The 23,635-nt window shown below is 34.4% G+C and overlaps 1 protein-coding gene across 1 annotated transcript; it reads right to left on the minus strand.

The window, feature by feature from the left end:
• Positions 1–15,944: 15,944 nt before the first annotated feature.
• LOC107895589 (receptor-like protein 15) lies at positions 15,945–19,152 on the minus strand. The gene is made up of 5 exons (XM_016820848.1): positions 19,080–19,152; positions 18,180–18,329; positions 17,237–17,997; positions 16,285–17,084; positions 15,945–16,179 (listed from the first exon to the last, which is right to left on the minus strand). The coding sequence occupies exons 1-5, from the start codon at positions 19,150–19,152 to the stop codon at positions 15,945–15,947; spliced, it is 2,019 nt and encodes a 672-aa protein (XP_016676337.1).
• Positions 19,153–23,635: the final 4,483 nt, after the last annotated feature.

The raw sequence follows: 23,635 nt of genomic DNA on the forward strand, positions 1-23,635 counted from the left end.
CCTATAACGACATATACTCAAATGAGATCGGATCTGAATTACCAGTCCAGGCAAAATTCAGATCCTAATCAGATTACCCATCTGGGCTAAATCTGTTTACACATATTCTTTGGGAGGACTATATAGGGATTGGATCACCCATCCGGGCTAGATCCTTTTTACCATCAATTCCTTTTAGAGAGATCCATCGAATATCCTATTTCATTCAACCGAAATTTTTCTCCTTCTTATTATCAATCATGTCAATGTTTCATAAATTTTCATACAATGAGCATTCGAATCATTTTCTTATCAAGAGCATATATTTATCATCTAATCATAATTTAAGTAATTAACATACCTCCAACATTGTATTTACTTGCAAATGGACTTACCTTCCTTTTCACTCTTTCACAAGTTAACCAACTTAATAAAAAAATCATGTTATAGAAAATTCTCGATATATTTAGCTATTATATAGCAAGCCATCAATGATTGAACCATCAACCATTTCATGTGCTACTAGTCATATATCACTGTTTTCACAAATTTTATATACCTTTCTCTCATCACTTTTCAATATATTAAATCATTCCATTTGTGCAATAATAATATAGAATTTTTCAATTCAAATATACCTTTGCAATATTATTGACACATGAACTTACCTCGGCACCAAAATAGCAAAAAGGAACTTAAGTGTCGATTTTCCAGTTTTCACCCGATCTAAGTCCAATCCTTGTTTTCCTTGATCTATAATATCACATTTAGTCCAATTATTAGTCACATTATTTAATGTGATCCAAAAATCATATTTAGGAAAAATTATGTTTTTGCCCCTAAACTTTGTCAAAATTAGAATTTTGCCCCTAGGCTCATAAAGTGATTTTTATTCAATTTTTATCACTTTATAGGCCTATCTGAACCATTTTCCTAACTATAGAAAACTACAATTCTCATTAAAACACCCTCTTATACCAATTTTACAACTTTTAGAAAATGGTCCTTTCGGGCATTTTTATCAAAAATCGCTTAGTAAAAGTCATTTATTTAACACCCAACACTCACTTTCTACTATTATACATCAAAATAAATGCATGTCACACATGGATCAATTTTTAAATATGAACCCTAGCTCAAATTAATGGTAGAAATAGATAGATCTTGTTACGTGGAATTGCAAAAACGTAAAAATCATTGAAAACGGGGCTAGAATGGACTTACAATCGAGCTTGGAAGCTTGAAAAACCCTAGCCATGGTTTCTCCATGCAAGTTTCGGCCAATAGGTTGAAGATGGACAAAAATTGGCTTTTAATTTTGTTTTTAATTTATTTTAATAACTAAATAACCAAAATGCCATTAATGAAAAACTTTGGAAACATGCCTAATCATGTCCATTTTTGTCCACCAACTTAACAAATGGTCTAATAACCATATAAGTACATCCAATTTAAAATTTCATAACAATTGGACACCTCTAGCATGTAGAACTCAACTTTTTCACTTTTTACGATTTGGTCCTTTTGACTAAATTGAGCGCCCAAATGTCAAAAATTTTTAACGAAATTTTCATGAAATCATTTCGTGAAATTGTAGACCATACAAATATAATAAAAATAAAATATTCCTCATCGAATTTAAGGTCCCGAAACCACTTAACTGACTAGGCCCAAAATCGGGATGTTACATTTCTCCCCCCTTTAGGGATTTTCGTCCTTGAAAATCTTACCAGAAAAGTGGTTTTGGTTTTTCACTAATTTTCCTCAATCCTATAATCGATGTCAACGAACTTTCACTTAAGCTGAGCTTTTACTACCTATCTCTTAAATTCCATGTACAAGATTCATGAGTGGTTTTCGCTTTACAGCACTTTCACTGAAACTTAATCTCCATAAGAAAGTTCATGTATTCAAAAGTCTGATCTATACCATCATGTTACATATAAATTCATACTTGAATCTTTTTCGAATTCGAATAGTGAAACTAGCCAGTTCATCCTGGCTTTATACTCTCTATAATTTCACACGGTCTAATTATTTGTCAATTTGACTCTCGGTTACCTTTCGTTTCAAAGCCTCCTTTGGCTTTCCCAAGAAATCACGGTATGAAACCCCATTAACATTTCAAATATTCTTACACAAGGATCATACAATAAACATCTCATCATCTTTTAATACTCAAGTCATTTGCATATAGCAAACTCAGGTCTTTCTATGACATCAGATACTTTAAGCTATCACTTGTCTTGCTGTTTTAAAACACATCACCATTCAAACAATAATACATCACTAAAAATCAGGAAGTCTTTGCTCAACATAGACTAGACCAGTTCAAAGGCTTCGGTTAACAATGTTCTCATCTGTCCAAACTTTGCCAATCATAAATTAAGCCATTAATTTCACAAGATGAAAATTTTACCACTTAAGCCTTTGCCAATGTTAAATCCTTATACGGAAATTTAGAGACATCCAAATACGAAGATCACCAGATTACCATGATCAAATTAGAAGCATAATCATACTTGATATATATATCGCAAGCTAAAAGTCATACTTTAACTATAAGCCATGTTCGACAAGTTACGAGATAAAAATGACCAGGAATTCAAGATAAGGAAATCCATAGCGGAGAAATCTAGAATATAGAAATCCAACATAAAAAAAATCCAAAACAAGAAAATCCAATCACAATACCGTATCGAAAGACCGAGAGCAAAGTTCATAAGAAAATATGAAAGACCTTAATAGTTCCTTAAAGAAAATAAATCTAGAAGAAAATATCATATTGACTACCAAAGATAGATGTAACAAGAATAATATACCTTTCCATATACATATCAGACAAGGCAACCATTAGAAGAAACCGAATCATGGCATCATACACACTTTCTCATCAATTCCTAACAGACGAAAGGTAACAGAATACCAGAAAGAAATAGGATCATGTAGATTATATACCAATCAGACTGACAATGCCTTTGTCTATCATTAAGATCATGGAAGATTTCCATATTACAAAAATTCATCAGAGAATATACAACCACTACAACAAATTTCCAGAAATAAATGAACTTATGAGTGCTTTAAGAGAGACAGCCATCATTTGCTCACTGTAATTACCATACCCAAACATCTCACATTCGAACATTATTCCTTTAACTATTTTCTGCATCAAAATTTCCATACTATTCTTTTCACTAAAGAAGATCAGCTCATGAGGGAATTTCAATCAATACATTTCTCAACGTCATACCGGGATAGATCGTTTTACCAAAATTAACCTTTTTCACTAACTGCGATGTTGCGAAAATTAAACAATCTTTCAGTCAATTCGATATCTTTCTAGCTCATGTCTGTACTTATCAACCCATTCTCAATCTCTAATCATGCTTATAACCATTCTCTCACTAAACTCTTTGGTTTCTCACCCGAGAACTCATTCAACACAAATTTCAGGAATTTCCATTATAAAACACCATTTTGGTAAAGGGGAGGGAGTCGTAGGGCCACTGGCTCGACTCTCATATGCATATACATGTAACACAATTTTCATCATCATAGCAACATCATCACAATCATGTCATTCATTTCGGGTAAACTAACTTTCATATTGATTTTACGCTCACTTTCCAGTTATCTCATTTTAACAAGTATACTTATGCATGCATTCCATGTTTTCTAGATAACTTTACTTATATATTCATTTAATCATACAAGTCATGCACATGATATCATACAAGGGCCAATAAACATGGATAAGTTTATCATAATCTATACTTTTACCTCGTACACCATCATTTAGACATATCATTACAATCATATAAACCAGTCCAAACAATTTAACACATTTACTCAAGCTATACGAGCTTATCAACCATAATCTTTCATATAAGCATAAGTGAATATTCATTCCATCTATATCTTTGGTAAGTTACCTAAACACATGCATTTACTCGAGCAATTTAGCCACATACATCATGGAATTTTCAATCAATCACAGGTAAGCTCATTATGCCATATAATCCTTTATCTCATTTCAATAACTCATTGCAATCCATCAAATTTTAATATCCAATCAGGACTATGACATTTTATCCATAACAGAGTATTATAAATCTTATTTGTAACTTTCTAAGTTTCAACTTCTCATAACCGCGCTTTACACAAATACCTTATTATCACAATCAATATGGTCGGATGTAGCTCGGTTGGAGAGTACCTTTGTCTAAACAAAGTGGCTATCATTCGCGTCGGGAAACATCACACTATCTCAGATCGGTGGCATGTATAGCTAGACTCCCATACATATGCTAGGTTAGTCCGAGAACCGACTAAACTATAGCTCTGATACCACTAAATGTAACACCCCTTACTCGTGTCCTATGCTGGGACAGGGTACGAGGCATTACCAGACTTAAACACAAACAATCATGTAAACTCGGCCATAAAATTTCGTCTAAATTAAAACTTTTCAAACACATGTATAATGTCCCTTATATGGGCCTTCAAGGCCTAAAACATATATCGGGATGTTAGGGACTAAACCGAGAACTTTGGAAAGCTTTGGGAAAAACTTAAAAACTTTTCTCATTAAACAGGGTCACACGCCCATGTGGACACAGGGCCACACCCGTGTGCCATCAATATGCCCGTGTCCTCAGGCTGTGTAACTCTCTATTTATGATGTCAGCAAATAAATTGAACCACACGGCCAGGCCACCGTGTCCCTTACACGGTTCAGACACACGGTCGTGTCTCATCCTGTGTAGTTAACTCTAAAGCTAATTTCCAAGCCTTTTTGTCACCCTTACATGCACACACATATACATGGATCCAATGGCATTCAACATCCACAATTATGATACAAACATATCATTTACCCATCAACATGCATGTGTTACACATTCTCACATTAAACCAAGTCTAGTCATACCATAGTTATCTTTGTGCCAATTTATTTCAACTTATCATCAAACTTCCATGTTCAAAGCATTATTATTTTATCTCCATATTGCAAATTTAATTCATGGTTATAAAACATGCATTCAACACACATGACATATTGTCAACCATGCATGACAAACAAACATAATCATATCTTCACATCATAAGCAATAAATCATAACATGACTAGCTAGACTTACGATCCATAATCAATGTGAGCCATATCTCATGGCCATATACAATAGCTCAAAATAGGCCAATACATTTAGGAAAAATCATAATAACACATGTCATAAAACTAGGTCCCTATACATGCCATTCGCTTGATAATTCTAACATATGTAACAATATTCCAAAGGTATTGGCTTGATAGTGTGATGCTGCCTCCGACGATCTCCAACCCCGAGCCGACCTAAGAAAAATAAGGAAATGGAAAGGAGGGAGTAAGCTTTACGCTTGGTAAGCTCGTATGAAAATAATAAGCAATATATTAACATGCTATTTTTTAATTCCTCTCTATTTATTCACAATCTAGTTAAGTTGGTTTCTCGAGTCATAGTCACTAAATTATTTATATCCAGAGCTACAGGAGTCCAAATTGAGAACCAAAAATTTTCCCAAAATCTAGACTCACATATATTATTACCATAAAATTTTAAGAATTTTTGGTCTTGCCAACAAGTACAGTTTATTATTCAAAGTCTCCCCTATTTCGCTGTTTAATAGTTTCGACCTTTCTTCACTAAAATTTATTTATCTCATAATACAGGACTCAGATGATGCTTCCATCTATTTCCCTTGAAAATAGACTCATTAATTATTTAAAGCATATAATTTATAGCCCATTATTATTTTCATACAATTTTTAATGATTTTCCAAAGTTAAGATAGGGGACTCTGAAATCACTCTGACCTATCTCACAAAAATTCAAATATCTCATAATGTGAGATTCTTTTGCTTACACCGTTTCCTTTATGTAAAACTAGACTCAATAACATTTAATTTCATATCTTATTCAGTCTTTAATTCAATTTCCATAATTTTTGGTGGATTTTCAAAATAGGACTATTGATGTTATCCAACTGTTTTAGTACAATATAATGATACCATTACAAGGTTTTCATGAAATTACTCTCATAAGTATCTCTAATTCATTTTTATTCTTATCACAAGTCCTTGGGTTTCGAATACTTACATGTGCTATCATTTAGCACAACACTCGTCCAAACATGACAATTCATATGCATCATAATAGTATCATATAACATAAATGAGTTTATCATGGCAAAAACCTTTTATTTCATTTCTCATATTAATCTCATTGAATTTCTTGGAATCTCGATGGATATCCCACTCATCGTCAATTTATACAAGTGATTATTTCAAGTACGCACCCCCGCGAACCTCGCTCTTACGGCTGGATTACCAATCCAAGGCTAAATCACCCGAAATATAAACTTATAGAGTATCGTCGGGATTACCAGTCCAGGCTAAATCCCTTGCAACGGCATATACTCTAATGAGCTCGGATCTGAATTACGAGTCCAGGCTAAATTCAGATCCTAATCAGATTACCCGTCTGGGCTAAATCCATTTCAGCACACATATTCTTCGGGAGGCTAGATCACTTTACAAGTTCATGTCCGTCAATTCGTATTTTCCCTTTCTAAAAGCACATTCCCACGAACCTCCTTTCTCACAACAGGATTACCAGCCCAAGCTAAATCCCCTGTAACGACATATATTCAAATGAGATGGAATCTGAATTACCAGTCCAGCCTAAATTCAGATCCTAATCAGATTTCTCGTCCTGGCTAAATCCATTTACACATATTCTTCGAGAGGGCTATATAGGGATTGGATCACCCTCCGGGGCTAGATCCTTTTTACTATCAATTCCTTTTCGAGAAATCCATCGAATATCCTATTTCATTCAACCGAGATTTTTCTCCCTCCTATTATCAATCATGTCAATATTTCATAAATTTTCATACAATGAGCATTCAAATAATATTCTTATCAAGAGCATATATTTATCATCTAATCATCATTTATGTAATTAACATCTATCATCATTTATGAAATTTACATACCTCGCACATTGTATTTACTTGCAAATGGACTTACCTTCCTTTTCACTCTTTCACAAGTTAACCAACTTAATAAAAAAATCATGTTATATCAAATTCTCGATATATTCAGCTATTATATAGTAAGCCATCAATGATTGAACCATCAACCATTTCATGTGCTACTAGTCATATATCATTGTTTCCACAAATTTTATATACCTTTCTCTCATCACTTTTCAATATATTAAATCGTGTTATTCATGCAATAATAATATAGAATTTTTCAATTCAAATATAGCATTGCAATATTATTGACACACGAACTTACCTCGGCACCAAAATAGGAAAAAGGAACCTAACTGTCGATTTTCTATTTTTCACCTGATCTAGGTTCATCCTCGTTTTCCTTGATCTATAATATCACATTTAGTCCAATTATTAGTCACATTATTTAATGTGATCCAAAAATCATATTTTGGAAAAAATTATATTTTTGCCCCTAAACTTTATCAAAATTACACTTTTGCCCCTAGGCTCGTAAAGTGATTTTTATTATTTTCTCACTCTATAGGTCTATCTGAACCATTTTCATAACTATATAAAATTACAATTCTCATTAAAACACCCTTTTATACTATTTTTACAACTTTTACAAAATTGTCCTTTCGAGCGTTTTTATCGAAAATCGCTTAGTAAAAGTCATTTATTTAACATCCAACACTCATTTTCTACCATTAGAAATTGAAATGCATGGATGTCACACATGGGTCAATTTTCAAACATGAACCCTATCTCAAATTAATGGTAGAAATAGATAGATCTTGTTACTAGGATTGCAAAAATATAAAAATCATTAAAAATGGGGCTAGAACGGACTTACAATCGAACTTGGAAGCTTGAAAAACCCTAGCCATTGTTTCTCCATGCAATTTTCAGCCAAGAGGTTGAGGATGGACAAAAATTGGCTTTTAATTTTGTCTTTAATTCATTTTAATAACTAAATGACCAAAATGCCCTTAATGAAAAACTTTGGAAGCATGCCTAACCATGTCCATTTTTGTCCACCAACTTAAAAAATGGTCTAATTACCATATAAAGACCTCCAATTTAAAATTTCATGACAATTGGACACCTCTAGCATGTAGAACTCAACTTTTGCACTTTTTACGATTTAGTCCTTTGACTAAGTTGAGTGCCCAAGCGTCAAAATTTTTGAACAAAATTTTTAAAAAATCATTCCGTGAAATTGTAGACCATAAAAATATAATAAAAATAAAATTTTCCTCATCGAATTTGAGGTCCCGAAACCACTGTTCTGACTAGGCCCAAAATCGGGATATTACACTTTGAGTGCTTGAGTGAATCTTTGTGAGGATGTCAATTCTTATTGATTTTGAATTTAATGTAATTATTTAGATAAGGGAAGACAACTATGTTTTTGTGCTTTAAAATTTTAGCTTGGATTGTTTGAATATTTAGTGCCTTTTTGGTTGAATTTCCAATGCATATTGTTTGCGAATTATCTTGAAGCATTATTGATAAAAATGACAAATTGAGAAATTTAACTTGAATGTAGGTTGAGAATTTTGTTTGAGGACAAGCCAACGCTAGTGTAGGTATATTTGATAAATGCCAAAAGTAACATGTTTTAGCCTCATTCTTAATGCATTTTGGATGTTTATTCGATATAAAATGGTGAATTTTATACTCCTAATTATTTAAATTCATGTTTCTATACTTAGGAGAGCATTTATGAGCAAAAGGAATGGAAATCAAAAAACATCAGAGCAAGCTTCAGGAGCCATACGGGCTGGGTCATTCCACACGGGTTGGACACACAGTCGTGTGAGCCACACAGGCTGCCACACGGCCATGTGCCAGGCCCTGTGGATTTCGTGAATTACATTATGAAAAACACACAAAAAAAGATGTAATTTTTAGGTTTTTCAAGCATTCTAAGACCTATATATACTAAATATAAGAAGAGGAGAGTGAACCGTCAGAGAATATTGAAGAAAACAACTTGAAAAATACCATTGAAGCAGATTTCCATCAAGACTGAAGATCTCTTTTTGATTTCTTTGAAGTTTATTATGGGTTTTCTTGCTTCTTGTGGTTATATTGTCTTTGAGATGTTTTTATTTGCGATTATGAACTAATTTTCTAAATACCTAGGGAGATGAACCCTAGGATGAATTATGTTATTTGATTTCTATTTTTATGCAATATATACTTAGATCATGTTCTCAATTATGTGTGTTTAATTCTTGATTTCATATTTCTAAACTATTAATCCATGTTTGATGTTCTTGAATCAGAGGAGGAATAGACCTTGTTTAAGAGTAGATCTAGCATAATTGAGTGGAGTTGCATGCAATCCTAAAAATAGGACGATATAAATCTACCGGATTAGAGTCAAATCTAATCGGTGGACCCATAGATTGAGTTAATGCGACAATATGGGTTTTAATTAGAAGGAAATTTCAATTAATCAACCTAGAGTCAGTTGCTCTTAGTCTTGAAGAGAGATATTAGCATAATTTATGGATTTCCACGGATCAAGATACTAAGTAAAGAAATTGCGTAATATAGTTTGATAATGACAGATGAAATCTAGGTGGATTCTTTCCTGGGTATTGTATTGCTTCTTGGTTGTTTACTCAATTATTTTCTCGATTTGTTCTTTGTTGTGTTCTTTAATTAATTTAATTACTTAAATTTAGTTTTTAATCGATTACTCCAATTTCTTAGTTAAATAATGGAAAGATGGTAATTACTAGTACTTTTAGTCTTTGTGGAAACAATATCTGTGCTCACTGTAACTATACTAGTAATTGATAGGTGCATTTGCCTTTGTTGAATTTTTGGTTGGTTCCATGGACATCAAGTCACAATTCTAAGATTTTACACATAATTTAAACAATTAGCGAAATATTTATTGAATTTTTTTTCTTTTCAAAATTTTTAGTTTTTCAAATACAAGATAAAACAAATGTTTATTAATGGTAAAAAAAATGCAAATAATCTGTCTCAATTTAGCACAAAAAACATGGAGTATCTAATTTCGTACAAAATTTCATATCAAATAATTAAGTGAATCTACATGTTTTCTTGTCAAAATAAAATTATAAAATAAAAATTTTCCTAACGTCTAAATGCTTCAAAGAATTGAGAAAATAATCATCAGCCTTACCAGAATGAAAATAGCATTCAATAATGTGAAAAATTCATGTCAAGCTCAAAGACTAAGCAACCAAATAACACATTTCACCATATGCAATAAAAATATGTCAAATTACAATTCGATTGGAACTCCTACAATTTAATCCATACATTTCCCTATGGTTATTTCAATTGATGCAGCCATGGTTCGGAAAAGCTCGATCCTAGACAAGAGAAATAAAGTTTAAATGACTAAAAAAACAAAAACAAAAATAAAATAAGAGAAAACTACTAAAATAAATGGAAAAATAATAAAATTAGGTTGCCTCCCAACAAGCGCATTTGTTTAATGTTATGGGCACAACATTTTTCATTGTTCGACTCAAGTCGGATATCTAATATGAATTTCTTCTATATCTTGAGGTAGAAGCTTTCGATGGTCTCCTTATAAGAGGTAGTCAAGGAGACTAAGATCATCAAATAGTGGTTCCAGTTCCTAAGCTAGATCTTGTAGATTAGGTAGCCAAAGTTCATAATAAATGGGTGGTAATTTCTCTTTATTGACGCCATACTCTAGAGGCTTCAATACCTTCATCTTGTGCACTGGTTATAAAAAATTTTCTTCAACCACAAGGCATTCTACAAGTAGGCTCAAGTTTTCCACGTTAACATTTCTATAAGGCAATAGAATCGATTCAACTTCATTATGTAAGTCCAAAGAATCTTGTGACACAGAATCAATCATATCCTCACTACATACCTTGGACATTTCACTAGGATATTCTATCAAATCATAAATATTAAATTCAACAACCTTACCATTAAGCTCCATAATAAATGTACTGTTGAAGACATCTATTTTGGTTCTTGCAGTGCTAAGGAATGCTTGCCCTAATAGAATGTCGGAAGCACCCAAAGAGTCATCATCCTCCCTAGATATGACATAAAAATCTTCAGGAAACACTAAGTCCTCAACTTTAGCCAAAACATTTTCTAACACTCCGTTTGGGTAGACTATGAAGTTGTCTGCCAACCAAAGGCTAATCTTTGTATCTTTTAAATGAATGCCATTAAGTGATTCGTAAATAGATAACGACATTATGTTAATAGATGAACTCAAATCACATATAGCTATTTTATTGCCCACATTACCTATTTTACATGTAGTTGTAATCATACATGAATCCTTGCATATTAAGGCTATCTTATTTTGGATATGAGTGGAAGCATTCTCCCTTATACTTACCTTTTTGAAACAAGTGGAATTCTTCTCGTTAGTACAAAATTCCTTCAAAAGTTTTACAAAACTAGATGTATTTTTCATAACGTCTAGTAGTGGAAGCTTTAACTTGTCGTTGCGAAAAATCTTAAGGAATGATGTGTTGTCTTTTTTGCTATTGTCTCTCGCTAGCCTTTTAGGAAAAGGACATGGAATCACGACCAGTTTGAGAAGTGTTAGTTCTACTTTTACTTGTGGCTCGTCATCTTGTTCTTCCTTGCAAGTTTTGATTGTTATTCGAATAGGACTCTGATACCGTTCCACTTCAATGAGTCATCAAACTCATGTTTTGGCTTGGGTTAAGTTCTATTTGGGTTGACAACTCTTTTTTGGGTGTCCAATTCACCCTTTGAAATGGCGAGTTGACTCATTATGCTTTCCAATTTCGCCATACTTGCCTAAGACATACCTAAGACTATTGTTGCTACAATGGTAGACTAGGCTGATAATATGGATCAAATTGGGGTATCATTCTATAGCTTAAATCAGAGTAATCTCTCCACCCACAATTTTATGTCTCAAAGATTGATTCATATTGTTCTTGAGGTGGTCCATGAAAACTTCCAACAACATTAAATTGTCCTAGGTAGTCGTCCTCCTAGAGAGGACACGTTTCTGTCGCATGGTTGTGTGCAATACATATACCACACACCGTGACCGACATTGTACTTCGCTGCACCAATACAATGAACAATGTTATTAATATCATTAAGTTTAGTTTCCATGGAAGATACATTTATCTCGTGTGCTCTCATTGGGTAATCAAACATAAATTTAAACAGTTGATAATTCATAGTCATAGTGGAAGACATTTGATCGTTCATCATTTTTTTTCGTGAGCAGTCTTTTCTACTTCTAAATCATGTTCGATTGGTAGGTATGTCCAGATCCACTAAAAAAGAAAACAAAAAATTAGTTAGCACCAGTCCCCGACAACGATGTCAAAATTTGATGGGTGTTGAATCCACTAAAAATAAAATTCTTATGCCTAAACAAGATATAAATAGCAATATAAAGGGTAGGGTCGATCCTACAGGGACTGAAATCTCTAAAATTGTCATTTAATTTAACCAAGTTGTGCATTAAGTAGCTATCATGCCCACTACCTGTGACGATGTGGGTGAAAATAAAAAAAAGGGAAATTAAATCTGAATAAAATAAAAATAATAGAAATAATTAAAATCGAAATAGAAGTAAAATAAACAGAAACAAATTAAGATTGAATAAATAGATATGATGATGTTCTAGCTTCAAGCTCGATTTTGGTTCCAATTTTCAAATCAATTCTTGATAATAAGTTTTCTTCTTCTACCAATAAGTCGATTATAGTGATTGAGGACGTCTCAGACCACCAATCCTTTCGTGTGTAAATTAATTATAAGAACACCCAACAACTAACCCTTACCAAACTAACAACCACAAAACACAATCCATAATTTAGCTGTTCGGTAGCTCTACGAATTAGAAGAGCCTCGGTCGAATCAATGGTCTCAACCGCGTGGGTTGTTTAAATCTGGTTGCTATTTTTCTTGATGGATCCAACCATTCACTCAATTAGACACGCAAATGTGTTCCTCGATAGGTTGATTACGACAATTATTAATCGTATTGGTTCTGACAACTGTATGTCGCACCACACTAAATCAACGAGCTCTTTTTGACTTTTTGTCAATACAACTTTATAAGACAACACTATCTATCTCCTTAATCGGAAAAGTAAAAATACCTGAATGAGTTTTTAAATATGGTTTCGATCTCATGACTCTCTCTCAAATTGATTATGGGCTTAAAACTAGATGGGAAATTTAGTTACTCATGAAAATAAATATATTCAATGAACATCAATTAAAAAAAAAGAAGAAAGATAAAATGATAGTAAAGTTAAAAGAAAATTGCGCAATGTTGTCAAACGAAAGAAACAAAATTGAAATTTGCAATTGATTTTAATTCAAGGTGCACGGGGCTAAGCATTCCTTTATACGCATATATATATATAAATAATAGTCTAATCTTCTTTAAACTCTCTAATTTAATCTAGGATTGACGAGTTATCCAAAAATAATTAAAAGATAAAATATTAGAAAATAAAAATATTATGCTAATAAAAAATTAAAAGTATCATTTTTACAAATAAATTTCAAAATAAAAGTTCCCAAAATAAATCATTAACCATCAACTTTGTTTTTTAGCCCAGAACTTTTACAACAACTCACATCAACTCACATCTTCAGGTTTGGTTTTGCACCAAATCAAAAATCAAATAATAAACTCAAAATTAGTGATATCTCATTCAAAAATAGATGAAAACTAAGCACAATAAATATGTCAATTAGGCACATTATCAATAAGGAATAATTTTAACAAGCTTCCTCTTATTTATCAAGAAAGTAAGAAAAGATCAGTTTCAAGGTGCTTTGCCATTAACAATAACTAATTTATTAAAGGGTATTAAATTAATTTTTGTATCAATGACCAAGTCCATGAATCAAAACTAAGATTTTACAATTGATTATATTTTTATTATATGGATTAGTTAAAATTTGCAATATTTCTTTCAATAAATTTATTTTTTAATTATAATTATAATTATATATATTTTTGAAAGGTGAATTCATTAATTTATCCAATGAATGGAATCATACAATTCAGAAAAAAAATAGCAAACACTCGTCATAGATGGAGAAGGAAAAGCTCCACCAACACAACAAAGGTTTTAGCCTCAACACCAATAGAATATTATGACACGTTTGTTGCAAAAAATCCGTTTTTTATGATTCAAATCTCCACCTTTATTAATTAAGAATATGCCTAAAAACTTCCAAAAAAACCTATTTTTTTCTAACAATGTTGACAATTAGCTTTGTCGCAACTCAAGCACGACATATCTAGAGTGATTGCAAGCACTTAATACGATAAGAAAATCAACCCCGGATGATCCAAAGCGGCAAGCAAAAATTGACAAAAGAATCGAGCATTCACGAAACTAGAGAGGACGACAACAAAATCATCCCTAAAATCACTTGTAAAACTAAGATTACATGCACAAGTAAGACTAAAAACGTGCTACAATAGTAGAAAAAACTTTTAAAACTGAAGACTTATTAAATTATGGAAAAACAAACAAAAACATATAAAACTTAAGCTAACACGGGTTCAAATCGACACGTGAAATCATTTATTACTTTAAAATACTTTCTAAGCATAAACATATTAAGAAGTTGACGAAGAGTCACCCACTTTTCAAGAAAAACTACTAGTGTCACGGGTCATAGTTCAAAGCCCGTGACCATCGCACCAAATGCATCCGATGGAGGTCTATTACTTAGATGGGGATCATTTGGCCCACGAAAATTGGCCCGATTCAAGGAACTATTGGAGAAGCCTGTCAGATTGAAGCTTGGTTGGCCCGATTGCTAAGATATGGAAACTTAGGCAACTATGGTAACTAATCTTAAAAGATAGAGGGAATCATATCTTGTAAGATTAGATAGGATTTGATATGGCAATATCTTGTAAATCCCTTAAATCATGGGATATGCTTAATCTCGTCCGTCGATGTAAACGTATCTTGACTGTCAATTTTGGGGGAGCTCAACTAGAAATAGAGAGTCTACACCTCATTTGTACTCACTCCATTCATTGTTTCATTATTCTTTATGAATAAGAGAATAGAGAGCATTTACTCAAACACTTTGCGAGCGTCCCTTTCTGTTGTTCTTTTGGTTGCATCTTTTGGTATAAATCGCTTCCGCTATTCAATTGGTGCCTTGGAGGAGTTCTTAAGGAATCCTCATTCGAGTGAAGGCTGACTTAGGCGAGTTTGGTCGAGTGAATCGCCTAAGGCCACACGAATTGTGAGACGAAAGGTCTAACCCCGTGACACTAGTGGCTAGTGGAGTTTTAGCGAACGACAGGCACCATCATCTGTTCATCACAACTTGTGCAGACAAGAAAGATACCCACAAAATAGATCTACAAACTGAAAAGAGAGAATACATGTGTAACGAATAAGAAGAAGAAAGAAAGAAAGGGTTGATGGGAGACGAAAAAGGCAGACGATAGCTAGCCAAGAGGTTGACACGCCGCAAATTTTTTATATTTCAAAATACCTAGCTATATACAAATTTTAAATTTATTTTAATTGTATTCAACAACCATTATATCTTATAACCAAAATCAGATACAATCACTTTACATAACATAGGTTTCAAAATATAAGTAATTGCTTAGATAACATTACACACACTTCCATCTTGAACATAAAAAAGGACCGATCTACTGACCTTGAACTCAAGAACTTCAACCATTGAAGAAGCATGGGGTTAGATGTTTCTTTTGAAGTAGAGCAACCGACGAAGACTATCCACAATGAAGAAATAGCAGGCGATGCTAAGTCTTCGACGCAATAAAAGCATGCTAGTCTTCAATATGGGTTTATGTAAAGTACAATAATAGTTGCCAAGAATATAATTGCATAGGAAACTGCAAAGCTGATATAGAAATCACCCTAGTCTATAAAACTGTGTTCTTCTTCACTTGATGAAGCACTTGGAGTTCCTAGTGAATCACCTTCATTACAACTCTTGTTCAAGGGAGGTCCACAAAGAAGAGGATTTCCCTTGTAACTTCTCTCTTCGAAGGTCCCAAATTGATTTTTCCTATCAGGGAGAGGCCCTGACAAGTTGTTGTGTGCGACACTGAATACCTCCAAAGTGGTCACCTCAGTCATTTGAGGGCAGATTCTTCCATTTAAATTGTTGTAGGAAAGGTCCAAACTCTCAATCTACTTGAGTTTTGAAAAAGTTGAGGGGAGAGGTCCAGTTAAGTTGTTATGTGAATAGTTTAACCTTTGGATTTCAATCAAATTCCCCAATCCAGGTGGGATTATCCCTGTGAGTTGGTTGCAAGAGAGATCAATTGCCGACAACAATTCAAGAATATTACCCTTGTACGTGTATCTTGCACCCTTTGTTGAAAACTCTACCTCTTCTTCTTGGAAGATGAAAGGATAATTTTTTTCAGTCTCTGAATCGCCTATGAGATTATATATTGTTAGTCCCATGTCTACTATTATCTTATCAAATAAAAGAAGCCCAAAATCAGTAGATCCGGTGTAAGACTTTTCACTCCTTGGCTTGAGAGTTAAATTACTTAAACAGGAAGGTATATGACCAGAAATTTTATTCTGTGAAAGGTCTAAGATACTTAATGATTGCAGTCTACATAAATGTACAGGAAATTCACCATCTAATTGATTTGCTTTTAGAAGAAAAACGCTCAAAACAGGTAGCGTGCTAATCCAATCTGGAATTCTTCCTGTTAAGTTATTTTCACTTAAATCCAAGGTTACCAATGAAGAGTTTATAAAAAGGGCACCTGACAGTGTTCCACTAAGTCTATTTTTGGCCAAATGTACATGCTGCATCATTTGTAGATTAGGGCAACATGGAATAGTGCCAGACAGATGATTTAGAGAAAGATCCAGGAATTCAAGATTGACCAAGTTGCATAATCCCATGGGAATGGGGCCCTCAAAATGGTTTTTGGAGAAATCCAATATTACCAATGCTGTGTTATTCCATAACCATCTTGGAAGCTTGCCATAGAAATGATTATCACTCACATCTAACTCCTCAAGATTTTTAAGCTAATGGGTGAAAAATCAAGAATCTTTCCGTCAAGCTTGTTTCCGTTCAAATATAATGCTTCCAACTAATTAAATAAATGATAAAAGTTGGGAAATATTTTGCCAGTCAAGCTGTTATTTGAAAGTCTAAGATAAAATAAAGAGATACTTACGCCCAACTCTTCAGGAATTTCTCCAAACAGATTATTATGGGATAAGTCTAGCATTCGCAATCTCCTCAAACCACCCAAACAAAGAGGAATATTAGCTGTCAAGGCATTTTGAGACATGAATAAGTACTGTAAATGTGGAAAAAGTGAGCAAAAATTCCTTGGAATTTCATGCTGTATCTTATTATTGGATATATCGAGTACTGACAGCTTGGAATTAGGATGTGGTGATAAGATCAGAGGACCCACAATTGAACTATCTTTCAGGATTAGTTTTTCTAATCTTGTATTATTCTGTAGCAACCAATGTGGGAAACTTATCTCGCCAAAATTGCAATAAGAAAGATCAACGTGTCTCAAATCGTGTTGGAAATAGAGGAAATTAGGAAGTCGTAGTTTCCCATGTTCTTCAATCGTACAATTGAACAAACTAAAGATCTTAAGTTGAAATTTTGGCCTCCATATTTGGAAACCAATTGGTTCTGCAACCAAATCGTTTTCATCGGCTAGAAGGACTTTAAGGTGAGAATGATTTGCAAAGGAATTGAAGGACACTGGAACTTGAAATCGATTTTTTGACAGGGAGAGGAATTGAAGCGTTGTGAGATTTGTGAGGGGAGTGGAGGCAGTATTTCCAGTGAAACGATTATCAGAGATATCCAAATAGCGAAGAGATGTCAAGTTACCCAAACATGAAGGAATCGCACCACTTAGAGCATTTCCGTGGAGATTCAATTCTTCAAGATTGTTAAGATAGCATAAACCTGCAATTTGAAGACGAAATATTGAATGAGGTTTTTTATTTCTCTAAGATTGTGCTTGGTTCAATAAACAGAAAGACTAGAGCGTCCATGTGTGACTTATGGTATGTATTTGTTATATTGAAAAATATTAATTAGAAAAGAAATTGAAGGTTTAACTTTAGACAATGTAGTAATTGTATTGCCTTGATGAGCAGGTATAGCGTCATTTAGATCACAGTCAGACGAAGACAAGATTTTCAGAGAAGTCAAGATGCCAATGCTTTGCAAAAAGCTGATGTCCAAAGGGGTAGAATCCAAGAACAGATTCTCCACATTACTCAATACATGCAACTCTGTGAATATTAAAATAAAATGAAGTTAGTATTAATTTTTATAAAATTGATGTTTGTTTTTTTTGCAATAAGGATTACAGACAATAACCATAACTCACCTTGAATAGCCACAGTTTTGTTTAAATAATAACTCTCTGTTAAGAGCAGGGTCCTTAACTTAAACATAATATATTTCCTGCAATAAAATGTAGTTAGTTTCATATGGAAGTCTTTTGAAAAAACATATGTATAATATATTTTTTTTGGACAATTAAATTTTATTCATTCAAAAAGAGAAACAAACTGTTGCTACATATTAATTTTAATACACACCTTTAGAAGTCAAAAATTGGTTCACCTCATTGCCACTCAGGTATAGAGTCTCTAAATTGTTCAAACCACAAAACTCTAGGAAAATCGCAAATAAAATTAGTCTTTCACTTCCAATCAAATAATATAACATGAGATTATATTTAAGACTAAATTAATTAGGAAAATATTTGGTATATTCCCAATAAAATTTTTACGCTCCACAAATAGTGTTAATGAGTATGAGTATAGTAAAATATTAAAAAATTAAATATTTAAAAAAAAAGATATATATATGTCAACTTTTTAAGACTATTTGTGGAATAAAAAAAAGTACGTTGTCAGTTTATTAAATACTAACCCTAAAATTATATAAGTGTAAATATTTTTTACTTTTAGTATTTATTGATCCGTTAAGTTCATTCTATTTTATATCTAATGACTTTAGATTTGAAAACTCACTAAGCTCTGCTAGTATGCTGCTCTTGAGCAAATTCTCACTCAAATCAATTACTTCTAATATGCCAACACCCATCTCTCCACACTGCATCATTTGAAACCAACAAAGTGTTGGGTATGGGTCCCACTATGTGGGAAACCCATATTTTCTGCTATAATGTTTTGTCTTTATTTGATTTTGTTAAAAGCCAATTTTTTTATGTGTGGGATGTGGGCAGCCTTTCTATTATTATTGAGTGTCAAATTCTCAATTTAAAAGAGAGAAAAACAGAGAGTGAGATTGAAGCTCGTTGGAGAAAAAGAGAGAATAGAAAAAAATCAGTTTTTCAAGCTTGGTGCAGCAGTGATCAACTCCTCGATCGAAGGTCCATCCGTGGTTCGATTGAGCTGATTTTTGGACAGCAGTTAGGTGATAAGGTGTTCTTGACTTTGTACGGTCGGATTTTTCATCCGAGACTTGTAGCGTCGGAAATACCCATTTTTCAGCAGCTACGTTTTTGGTGATGTTCTCTCATTTTTCTCTCTTTTGCTAAAGATTACATATTGTGATCTTGTAGTCGAACATTTGATGATAGTAGAGCTCTTTATCGGACTCTAAAGTCCCGTGGTTTTTACCCTTGATTTAGAGGGGTTTTCCACGTAAAAATATCGGTGTCTCTATTTATTTTTGTTGTGGTTGCATTAGTTGATTTGTGGTTGATTAAGGTTGTTAGAGAACATATCTTGTGCTATTGTGCTTGCCATAATTTTTGACAGGAGTTATAAGGAGAGAAAGAACACTGGTTGTGCTTTCGCTTTGTTTCGGTTGTTCGGTTTCAACCCAACAAACTGGTACCAGAGCTTGGTTATTGTGTCAGGTAATTATGGAAATTAATATGAGCAAGATGATTATGTTGAATGGCACAAATTATCAACTTTGGCGGAATAAAATGAACGACTTGTTGTTTGTGAAGGCTTTGCATCTTCCGGTCTTTACTACTCAAAACCAGATTCGAAAAGTGATGAAGAATGGGAATTTGAGCATCAACAAGTGTGTGGCTTTATTCGGCAATTTGTTGAAGAAAATGTTTACAACCACATTGATCAAGAGACACATGCTCGAACATTGTGGGAGAAGCTTGAAAGCTTGTATGCTTCGAGGTCGGGCAATAACAAGTTATTTTTGCTGAAGAAAATGATGGCGCTGAAATATAAAGAAGGAATGTCTATAGCTGACCATGTTAGTGAATTTTAGAGTGTGATGAATCAGTTGCTTGGTATGGGTGTCAAATTTGATGACGAGATTTTAGGACTTTGGTTGCTTGCTACTCTACCAGACTCTTGGGAGACCTTTCGAGTCTCACTCATTAATTCTGCCCCACAGGGTATTATTACTTTGGATTTGGCTAAGAGTGGTGTGTTGAATGAAGAGGTTAGAAGAAGATCTCAAGGTTCTACATCACAGTCCGAGGTGTTGGTTATCGAGAACAGGGGGAGAAATAGAGACAAAGATGGAAAGGGTAGAGATAAAAGACGAAGCAAGTCAAGATCGAGATACAAGAATCTTGAGTGTCATCATTGTGGTAAGAAAGGTCATATCAAGAAATATTGCTTCAAGTGGAAGAAAGAGAACAAAGGTGGTGGTGATAAACACGATCGAAATGACGATGAAAAATCCGAGCGTGTTGCTAATGTTACTCGTGAAGATCTGTTAGTTATTTGTGATGAGAATTTGGTCAACCTAGCATGCGACGAGACTAGTTGGGTGATTGATACTGGTGCATCACTTCATGTCACGTCGAGGAAGGAATTCTTCACATCTTATACTCCTGGTGATTTTGGGGTATTGAAGATGGGTAATGATGGTTTGGTTTCGGTTATTGGTATGGGAGATGTTAGCTTGGTGAGTAACAATGGAACAAAGTTAACTCTCAAGGATGTCAGACATGCACCGGATGTCCATTTGAATTTGATTTCTGCAGGAAAACTTGATGATGAGGGATTCTGTAACACCTTCAGTGAAGGGCAGTGGAAGCTGACTAAAGGCTCATTGGTTGTGGCTCGAGGAAAGAAGAGCTCAAATTTGTACTTGATGCAAGCTTTGACTTCTCGAGAGACGGTGAATGTGACACTGAATGACAACTCAACTGAATTGTGGCATAAACGACTCAGTCACATGAGTGAGAAGGGGCTTAGCTGTTTAGTGAAGAAGAATAAACTTTCGGGTTTAAAGAATGCTACACTGAAGAATTGTGCTCATTGTCTAGCAGGAAAGCAGAAAAGAGTTTCATTTAGAAGCCATCCTCCTCATAGGAAATCAGAGTTGCTAGAGTTGGTCCATTCAGATGTTTGTGGTCCGATAAAAGTAAGATCACATAGTGGTGCACTTTACTTTGTGACTTTCATTGATGATTGTTCAAGAAAGCTATGGGTTTACACTTTGAAGTCTAAAAATCAAGTCTTTGAGGTGTTTAAACAGTTTCAAGCATCAATTGAAAGGGAAACTGGGAAGAAGTTGAAGTGCATTCGTACTGATAATGGTGGCGAGTACATAGGGTCGTTTCATGAGTATTGTCTACGACAGGGAATCAGACATCAGAGAACACCACCAAAGACTCCACAGTTAAATGGGTTAGCTGAAAGAATGAACCGAACATTGATTGAGAGAGTCAGATGTTTGTTGTCAGATGCAAAGTTACCAAGATCATTTTGGGCTGAAGCTTTGAATACAGTGACATATGTGATAAATCTGTCTCCTAGTGTTCCTTTGAAAGGTGATGTGCCAGATAGAGTTTGGTTTGGTAAAGACGTGTCATATGATCACCTACGTGTGTTCGGTTGTAAAGCATTTGTTCATGTTCCAAAGGATGAAAGATCCAAGTTGGATGCCAAGGCTCGACAATGCATTTTTATTGGTTATGGTCTAGATGGTGAGTTTGGTTATAGACTCTATGATCCAGTTCAGAAGAAACTCGTGAGAAGCAGAGATGTTGTCTTCATTGAGGATCAGACCATTGATGACATTGATAAGACGGAGAAAGTGGATTCACAAGGTAGTGGTGACTTGATCGATGTGAATCCGGTTCCCCTAGACTCTTCACCAGATCCTATCCAGGATGATGTGCATGGTGATGTTAGTGGTGACCATCAGACTATAGGTGACTTTGATACTCCCATGGATGATGTTGTGAATGATCAACAACAAGCACCTATAGCTCCACCAGCAGTTCCACTTCGAAGGTCTTCCAGAGATCGACGATCTTCTGTCAGGTATTCTCCTGATGAATATGTTCTTTTGACTGACGGGGGAGAACCTGAATGTTATGAAGAGGCTATGGAGAGTGAATGCAAAGATCAGTGGGTTGAAGCGATAAAAGACGAACTTTAATCCTTGCATGAGAACCATACTTTTGAATTGGTGAAACTGCCTAAGGGCAAAAGAGCTTTGAAGAATCGGTGGGTTTACAGGTTGAAGCAAGAAGAGAAGTCTTCATCTCCACGATACAAAGCTAGATTGGTCGTCAAGGGTTATACTCAGAAAAAGGGGGTTGATTTTGAAGAAATATTTTCTCCGGTTGTGAAGATGTCATCTATCAGAACTATACTGAGTTTGGCAGCTTGTTATGACCTAGAGGTTGAACAAATGGATGTGAAAACTGCTTTTCTTCATGGTGACTTGGAAGAAGAGCTTTACATGGAGCAGCCAGAGGGTTTTGTTGCACAAGGGAAAGAGGACTATGTGTGCAGATTGAAGAAGAGCTTGTATGGTTTGAAGCAAGCTCCAAGGCAATGGTACAAGAAATTTGAGTCTGTTATGGGGGAGCAAGGCTACACGAAGACTACTTCTGATCATTGCGTGTTTGTTAAGAAATTCTCTGGTGATGATTTTATTATTCTTTTGCTCTATGTGATGATATGCTTATTGTTGGTCAGAATGCTTCTAGAATTGAGAAGTTGAAACAAGAGTTGAGTAAATCCTTTGCAATGAAGGATTTGGGGCCAGCAAAGCAAATTCTTGGCATAAGACTGACACGTGATAGAAAGGCCAAGAAATTATGGTTATCACAAGAGAGGTACATTGAGAAAGTACTTCAAAGGTTTAGTATGGACAAAGCTAAAGCGGTGAATACTCCCTTTGCTATGCACTTTAGATTGAGTGTTAAGCATAGTCCTTCCACAGAAAAGGAGAAGGAAGAGATGCAGAAAATTCCTTACTCTTCAGCCGTGGGTAGTTTGATGTACGCAATGGTTTGCACGAGACCAGACTTGGCTTATGCCGTTGGTACAGTTAGTCGGTTTCTTTCTAATCCAGGCAGAGAGCATTGGAATGCAGTGAAGTGGATTATGAGATATCTTCGTGGCACTTCCAACATGAAACTTTGTTTCGGCAATGAGAAACCTGTTCTTGTTGGGTATACAGATTCAGACATGGCCGGAGACATTGACTCGAAGAGATCTACTTCAGGTTACTTAATCACTTATGCAGGGGGAGCTGTGGCATGGCAATCGAGACTGCAAAAGTGTGTTGCATTGTCCACCACCGAATCAGAGTTCATTGCAGCAACCGAAGCGTGTAAGGA

This window comes from Gossypium hirsutum, chromosome A10, assembly GCF_007990345.1.
Source record: "Gossypium hirsutum isolate 1008001.06 chromosome A10, Gossypium_hirsutum_v2.1, whole genome shotgun sequence".
Classification (NCBI taxonomy): Eukaryota; Viridiplantae; Streptophyta; class Magnoliopsida; order Malvales; family Malvaceae; genus Gossypium; species Gossypium hirsutum.

Bases quoted from the DNA above. Each gene is read 5' to 3' on its own strand.
- LOC107895589 (XM_016820848.1), bottom strand. From the start codon at position 19,152: ATGGGTGTTGGCATATTAGAAGTAATTGATTTGAGTGAGAATTTGCTC. The intron at 18,330-19,079 runs GTGAGTTTTCAA...TAATATTCACAG, and splicing joins CAGCATACTAGCAGAGCTTA to AGTTGCATGTATTGAGTAAT. The intron at 17,085-17,236 runs GTAAGTATCTCT...TTCACCCATTAG, and splicing joins AAATTCCTGAAGAGTTGGGC to CTTAAAAATCTTGAGGAGTT.